Source organism: Tribolium castaneum, chromosome 10, assembly GCF_031307605.1.
Source record: "Tribolium castaneum strain GA2 chromosome 10, icTriCast1.1, whole genome shotgun sequence".
NCBI lineage: Eukaryota > Metazoa > Arthropoda > Insecta > Coleoptera > Tenebrionidae > Tribolium > Tribolium castaneum.
In genome coordinates this window covers 4,056,799-4,064,648 of record NC_087403.1, presented here as the reverse complement: position 1 = coordinate 4,064,648, position 7,850 = coordinate 4,056,799, and the positions used below count along the sequence as shown (strand labels likewise).

Here is a 7,850-nt window from a genome sequence, read left to right as displayed (position 1 = left end):
ATTGATAATTACACCAGTCGTTTTTTAAATTTCATTAATTTCACAAATTATCAACACGCCCAATTTAGTGATAAAACTGATAATTATGATATTATTCACGAATTTTCTAACTTGTTATGTAAATTATAATTTTTTTACCACTCTAAAACCAAATACCTATGATTCTTGAAATTTAATAATTTGGTTGTGATTTTTTTTTCAAAAGCTGGAATTGTTTTATAGTAACAACAAACTCACATGATCGTGTTTATTCCATTTATTGTACACATAAAAATATAAAATACCAATTACAGAGTATGATAATTGAACCAAATTTTGGTTAAATGTAGGCATAGTTTGTCAAGTCTGGCGCTTTTCCCTCCTTGACGATCCTCAGGGCACGCAGAACGGAAACCTTGTCCAATTCACTCTGAGTCGGCTTTTCATTATCTAAACAAATATCTTTGGCTCTGTCTTTGAAGTGTTCTAGCACCTTAATCCTATAATCAATTGTGGTAGCTACGCAATTACCTGTTAAGACCAAATTTTCTAAACATGGTAAATCCCCTAAATAAGTAATCTCGTCGATATCGTCGATTTTATTGCAACTTAAATCTAAAGTCACTAAAGAGTACAGTTTCCGAAAACCCTTTAACGAAGAAATACTATTTTGGGATAAATTTAAAGTTAATATGTTTCCAATTTTTGTATGTAGCTGGTTACACATCGAAATTAAGTTATTTGATAAACTTAAATGTGATAGATTCGATAATTCGGCCAGGCCCGAAATACACGATATTTTATTTGAATCTAAAATTAATGTCTTCAAGTTAGGCACTAGACTTATCGTTTTATCTATCTCTATTAAATTATTATTTGTCAGGTTTACTACAGTAACATTGGTCCAAATCTAAAACAAAACAATTAATTCACAAGAATTGATCGTAAAAACCAATTACTTGGTTCGTGTCTAGAGTGCACTTATGTAAAACATCACATTGTAAGATTTGACTAATATTACTCATATTTGTGTTATGGACATAAAGTTTTTGCAAGGTACTACGTAAGTTGCCTAGAGAGGTGATTTTATCCAAAGACACTTTGACTAGAACTAACGACGTCAATTCCTGGAAAATATATTAACACGGGAGTTAAAACCTACACACAAATTTACCTTAAACGAAGCTAATTCAAACGGTAGTTGGTTTGGAATAATATTACTGTTAAGATACGGAGTGCCACTTCCATTAATTGTTAGCACCTTTAACTGTGAATAGAGGTCCAAAACATGGGTAAAGTCGTATCTACTATCAGTGTTTTCAATGGGCGGAAACGGTTTTTTCAAACATTCGCTTACAGCATGAAGCTAAAAAGTAGCAATGAAACAACAAAGTGTTATTATTGTGGGACTTGATACTTCTAACGGCGTAAGTGTGTAACTTTTACTTGAAGATAATAAAATATCTCCTTCCAGAAAGAACCTCAAGGCCAAATTTTGGAGCAGAAAAAAGATATCGTAAATGTGAAAATTGAAAAATTCGATGAATATCCTCGGCATAGTGCGCTTCAAGTAGCTCAGAATTTTCTGGCAATACTCTTCGAGGCCTTTCCTTCGATTTTCGATAAAAACGGGGCACTTGTTCCTGATAACTTTCTTTGAGGGCAAAATGTCCTTTGAGACTCCATGATCAGTAACCAGCTGATTATGTAAATCGAAAAACTCGCTGTAGCGATGAAGGACGTGCCATTTAATCTCTCCGACAGTGACAACAATTTTGTAATAAGTAATATTGTTAATTTCCTCCGTGTTGGGTATTTCAATTCGGGTGTCGTTTTGGCTGAACCAAAAACACGCCATTGCGAAGCTACAAAACAACTAAGAGTACGTTATAATCGTATTTGATTTATTTACTTATCATACCGAATCAACACCTCGAATTCAACTTAAAAGCTCTTGTAATTTGAACAGAGAAGAAGGTTAGGAATACTCCCTCTGTCAAAGTGACATGAGCTGTCAAATGCCATCCAATACCCTTGTTTAATAAACGGAAATAAAACATATTAAATTAACAACAAACAGATATCTTGTTCTTGCTACATTTACACAATACGACCTTACTTGTGCTAGGTTACGGAAAATGTATTTTAATACGAATTTATTTTCCTTGCTGCCATAACCTCGCAAAATGAGTTTGTACGAACAAACGAGGAAAGAATTTGTGGACCTATTGAAGATGAAAGGCAAAATAGCCAAATACAGTACTGCTCTTAACAGAGAAATAATGCAAACCGATGTCGAATGGATGAATTTGAGTGATTTAGCTAAACGTGCACGTAAAACAGACGAAGATTCGCCCCAAAAAAACGAAATTACGGAGAAAAAAGAATCGATAACTGGACCAACTGACTTAGATTTAAACCCTGTTAAAAATCGCCCAAATGGTTTCGAGGAATTTGATAGTGAGAGCGAATGAAGCATTTTGTTTCTCATTCATTTATTATACATTGGATCACTACAATAAATTATTTTACTAAATATTGATTTGTAACAATAAAAACGGTATGAATTTCTAGAACCTAAACAATGTACAGCTCGCTTGAGATCCGAAAAACTATGTTGGTTTCCACGTAACCATCTGCATTTTCCTGTTCAGTTCCTCCAGGATAATGGAGCATTGCACCTGCTTTTCGGCTGAAAGATTAGTGATAACGTCATCATCTTCATCCTCTTCCTTCTTGACTTTTTTCCGTTTAATTTTGCTCGGGTCTTTTTTGCCGCCTTCGTCGTCATTCTCGCACTCACTGTTCCGAGTTTTGATCTTAAAAACAATTACAATTTTGCAAAACCGCACCAAACATTTACCTTCCTGATTTGTTTATCATACTCTAACGCATCGTAATAATTTGGTTTCTCTCGCCTAACTCTTTGGGTGCGTCTGCGGATATCTGCCCCTGGGGACAGCACGCGGGCAGTCCTCCGCGAATTAAAGAACGAGTGGCCACATGGGCAGGCCTTACAAGCCACAGGTACCTAACAAAACGTCTCATCACAAGCAGGGCCGAGTTGGGGGTTACCTGTTGATCGCACTTTGGGCAGTTTTTTGCTATCATTTTATTTTATGTTACATTACTGAGGGGCATTTTAACGGGAACTAGCATAGCATTTGGAAATAATCTATTTTGATTAATTTTTATTTTTATCCTTTGTTCTGACGTTTGGTTTAGCTGTCAAGTGACACCACAGCCAACCTCAGCGAGAAACCTCACTAAACGAAATAATTCAATGCAATAATAATGATAACAATAACTTTACGCAATAAATATTTTCGTTTTATTTCTTTATGACGTTACGTTATGATTAATTAGTAATTACGAGACGCAAAGTCAGTTAAATGCCCATTTCTAAACTGGGGCTAGGGTTTTTGTAACAAGGTTGCCACTTAAAAAATTACTTGGCGGTTGAATTGATATAACCGCTGCAATTACGTGCCAGTGATAAGAAACTTGATATATTTCAACGGAAGAGTGTCGGGTTTCAATAAAAAAGCTGTTAGTTTGTAATTTTATTTTCGGTAACCTACAGAGGACGTTTAATAAGTTTATATCACAATGTAAGTAAGTTGAAATCCTACACTTCGTATAAATAACAATATAAAAATACAAATACTCGACTTGACAGCACCTTCTTTGATATGGATAGTTGTTCAGTTTGAAATTTTCTTTGTTTTCAAAAATATCGTCAGGAAGACCTCTACACAGATCAAGAGTCAGTAAAAGATTGAGCTGGAATGTGTCCTGACCGATGTAATAACGTATTGTACCTAATAAAAATAAACTAAATACTTGCTAACTATCATTCCTAGCAAAAAGAGGGAACGACAATAACGCACTAAAAAAACACACAAACATAAAGAAATCAATTAATTGAAACTATGATGAATCTTCATCATCATCATCACTGTCCTCGGACCGAGGCTTTCGTATAAAGGGGACGAAGACCCAAATCGAGGCACCAACGACAAGAATGACACCTAAGATACAAAACAATGATACGAAGGACTTGGTTTGCTCGAACCAGATGCCACAAAGGGGAGGGCCCACTAATTGTAAAATGCCATTAACAAACAGAGATATGCCGTAAGTTGATTGCAACCGTTCCTCGCCTAACATATCGGCCATTATCACTGCGGTGACCCCCACGTAAATACCAGACGCCAGGCCAAAGACGGCACAAAAGAAACTGATCATGCCATAGCCGGTGAAAAATGGCATGATGCCGAGCGAAATGCCGGACACCAAAAGCCCACCGATGAAATACGCGGCTTTTGGACACAAATGCAAGTCGGATAAAGCCGACCCTCCGATCCTACCCACAAGGTCCAGAGCCGAGACAATTGAAAGGAGCAGCGCCCCCATTGTCATGTTGTACCCCAACTCTTTGGCGAACGACGGGAGGAGGATAATGAAGTTGGTGTAGCTGACGGCATTTGTGGCGTTTGATATCAGGATGACCAAATAGAGCGGGTCTTTCAGGAGCGAAATATCGAAAAATTTGTTCTTCTTAACTGGGGGTTCCTTCCCGTCGGTTTTCTTAACCGATTTGAGACTGAACGAACTGGCGAATGTCTCCGGTTGGAGCGTCAGGGTACTCCCATGGTAGGGAGTACTAACGTACTGGAAGGAACTAGTCGAGGGGCTCCGCTTCGGAACCCGGATTCGCCTCGAGCTCGTCAAGCGGCCTTGCGACTGCATGGCCCCATTGCCGCTTTCCGGCACCGCGTGCAAGGCCGAAGAACTATTCATGTTGGTACGAGAACCCGTGCCCGCTTTCATTAGCTCGTTGCGACCAGTGGGCATACTGATTTTCCGCTCGCGGCTGGTCGGCGCCTTGAAATTCTGCATGGCGGCGCTTGAAACACTCCTGTTGAAGTTGTTCGATGAGATGTCCAAGTTTTCCAAAAACGAGTCGTTGTGTGGGATGTGCTGCAAAGACGCCATGCTGTCTTCGGTGCTGATCACGAATTTTGGCTTCAAAGGACTTGCTTCCTCCGACTCGGAGTCTTTCGGCTCGATGGGGACCTTCTTCATGTGCTTTTCCACGGGGTCGTAGAACAGTGCGGCCACCCACACGTTCAACGTCACTCCCCCCATGAGCAAAACGGCGCCCCTGTACCCGTAGATCCCCAACAGGAGGTCAAGCACTGGGGGGAGAATAATCGAACCGAGAGCCGACCCTGATATGCACAGGCCGTTCGCTAGGCCCCGAAGTCTCACAAAATAACTAGTCACGATATAGACTGTCGGGGGGAACGAAAGACCGGCACCCGTCCCAACCAAGACGCCGTAACTGGAACGAAACAACACTGGGTTACAAAATTTCACCGTTGGCTGTTGCCGCAAATTTAACAGTTGATTCTATATACTCTTGGACCTGACCTGACCTGACGCCCATAATCAGCTCGAGTTAATGATAGAAACAATCTAATGGTTGTTTTGAAATCAACATCCAACAATTTTTTTTTTAAAGATTAACAACAGGAAAAGATCTGAGGCAACAGAAATACTGTAAAATAGTGTGATCTTTAAATATTTTAGTACCTGATGCAGAGATAGGCCACCGAGTTCGCAAAGAAGCTGAGGATCATGCCGGCGGCTGCGAAGGTGCCTCCGATTAGGGTGACCGTTCGGTAGGAGTACTTGACTGAGAGGATGCTGGACAAGGGGCCTGGAAGCTGAATTAGCGGCGTTTTGGGGCTTGGTAGGTATACCTAGAGAGCTGTAGAGGAAGTAGCAGATGGCTGCCACCCAGGCTGCATCGTCGGGCGTAGCATTGAGGGCGTCCTCGAATTCGACTTTTAAGACGCCGAAAGACTTTACTGTACCTGGCACCAAGACGTTGACTAGAGTTGAGCCGAAAAGTACTAGCCAACCCCATCCACCGTCGGGTGGTACCAGCTTCCACTTGTCCATTTTTTTCTCATCCTTTTCAGCAATTATCGCCACACCTGATTTGAATCAATCAGTTTTATCGCCTGCCCGAGGTTTAACAATCTGATAACGATGCTTATCAGGCCATTTTGAGTGCGAGTTTTGAATAATCGATAACAAATTTGGCGCCAAGTTTGATTCGAAGTGATGACGTGACGCGGAAAGATGGTGATTCGGTTCTTTGTTCTTGCGGGAGATGTTTGTCGGGTGACGGAATTTGATTACAAAGGGGTGCATTATGTACATGATAAAAATAGCTGTGTTTCTAATGTTTTAGATTGTTGTTATGTCCTCTCTGGATGAAACTAGTTTGCGCGAGTTTATTGAATATTGTGTTATTTGTTTGATTTTTTACGATATTGGTTGGGATAATAAAAGTTTAATCGGCTGAAATCCGATCTAGGTTAATTTATGCAGCTGGTAACATTGAACTTGAGTGGAAAATTAGCATCGAGCACGGATAATTTGAAAATTTGCGATAACTTACTTTTTGTGCGTTTTCTTTCCATATCGCTCGACTTGTGTTTATTGTTGGTTTCGGCGTCATTTTTCGGCAAATTTTCTATTTGCGTTGCCGGTTTTTTCCCGGAGTGTTCAAGCAAAGGTTCTTGCACATCAATGTTCACTTGCTTATTGTCGCTGGACATTTTTTGTTATATGTTTAAGAGAAAACACGAAACAACACTGATCGCTTAGCACGAACACGTGCCTGAAAGTCTAAAACGGTATGCGAACAGCTGATGATTTACCCGATAAAAACTTATCATTAACACGACTGGAATTCAATTGAAAAGAAAAAAATTTGAGGCAATCCGAACACAGACTGGTGGCCATTCAGTTTTTGCGGAGATAACTGAATTCCGATTATGCACACATGGAATGAAGGACACAATTGGATTATTTATTTTATGTTACACAATGCTCTCATTAATATTACCTTGCGCGATTCTGAGAGCATTCAACATACACTAGTTATCGCGATGTTTTCAATCACAAGATTTGATTTATCATACTTATCGGACAAACCACACCGACGCACGATTTTCGCTCGCACCAAATGCTTTAATTACGAATTAACATCGCATACATCGCCAGTAATTATTCTGTTTATCAACCAACTCTCATAAAACACTAAACAACTGACACATTTCTATCTAATACACCTCTTTTAGTTTCCTTTCTATGACCGCGATTTTTAGCCCTTGTACCCTTCAATTCAATCACTTATCTAACAAACCAACATGTTCCAGTTACGTTTTTAATCAACTGGCATGAAAAATTATCAATCTGCCGCATTACTATTTTATTACGTCATTTTCGGACGCCCGCAGCAATAACTGGACCCCAAAACCACCACAAAGATTAATCAACAATTATCTCTCAAGTACAAAGCCACCACACATTTTTTCTGTGGCTGACTTTTTATCATTATTGTTATTGCAAGTTGCACATTCCATTCGTCAAACCCGACATTACGGTTTGAAATAAAAAACTCATTTCGTAATATTTTAAATCTATCTAATGCAAATATATTTATTTAGTGGAGACAAACAGTGTTAATTAATGGCTTAGCGTATGTTCTTGTAAATAGAAAATGTGTCAACTTGAATAACTTTTTCAAATTCAGCAAAAATTAGTCAAGGTTGGAAACGCCTCGCGTTAATTTGATGAATGATTCGTAAAAAATTCGGAATTGGCAGTTGAAGTCAAAAGCGGGGTCATTGACAGTCGATTTACATAATGGAGAAAAAAGTTCAGAGGTGAATGTTTTAGTTTAGGTTCCCTTGAACCGGGCCATTTGAAAAGCAATTAATTCAGAAAAATAATTAGAGCGAGCTAGGGATATTTTCGGATTGGGCATGAATAAGTGTGATGTAACCTTG

General features: G+C 39.2%; 3 protein-coding genes across 6 annotated transcripts; all 3 read right to left on the bottom strand.

Annotated features, from left to right (window-relative positions):
* Positions 1 to 241: 241 nt before the first annotated feature.
* On the bottom strand, positions 242 to 2,395 carry LOC100142292 (uncharacterized protein). Of its 4 annotated transcripts, none has more exons than XM_064359300.1 (5): positions 1,892 to 2,395; positions 1,397 to 1,855; positions 1,154 to 1,345; positions 939 to 1,106; positions 242 to 889 (listed from the first exon to the last, which is right to left on the bottom strand). In XM_064359300.1, the coding sequence occupies exons 2-5, from the start codon at positions 1,835 to 1,837 to the stop codon at positions 320 to 322; spliced, it is 1,371 nt and encodes a 456-aa protein (XP_064215370.1). In that variant the 5' UTR covers positions 1,838 to 1,855; positions 1,892 to 2,395; the 3' UTR covers positions 242 to 319. The 4 variants fall into 4 exon arrangements, with proteins under 4 accessions (XP_064215370.1, XP_015833071.2, XP_064215369.1 ...); XM_015977585.2 differs by having other exon boundaries at positions 1,397 to 1,844; XM_064359299.1 differs by having other exon boundaries at positions 1,901 to 2,395.
* A 62-nt stretch (positions 2,396 to 2,457) lies between these two features.
* Positions 2,458 to 3,242, bottom strand: LOC100141604 (UPF0547 protein C16orf87 homolog). The gene is made up of 3 exons (XM_001814334.4): positions 3,055 to 3,242; positions 2,843 to 3,010; positions 2,458 to 2,798 (listed from the first exon to the last, which is right to left on the bottom strand). The coding sequence occupies exons 1-3, from the start codon at positions 3,088 to 3,090 to the stop codon at positions 2,592 to 2,594; spliced, it is 411 nt and encodes a 136-aa protein (XP_001814386.1). The 5' UTR covers positions 3,091 to 3,242; the 3' UTR covers positions 2,458 to 2,591.
* A 287-nt stretch (positions 3,243 to 3,529) lies between these two features.
* hrm (hermes) lies at positions 3,530 to 7,289 on the bottom strand. Its single transcript, XM_001814309.4, has 4 exons — positions 6,455 to 7,289; positions 5,748 to 5,984; positions 5,578 to 5,704; positions 3,530 to 5,326 (listed from the first exon to the last, which is right to left on the bottom strand). Exons 1-4 carry the CDS (start codon positions 6,612 to 6,614, stop codon positions 3,910 to 3,912), a joined length of 1,941 nt encoding a protein of 646 aa, XP_001814361.1. The 5' UTR covers positions 6,615 to 7,289; the 3' UTR covers positions 3,530 to 3,909.
* Between the last annotated feature and the right edge of the window lie 561 nt (positions 7,290 to 7,850).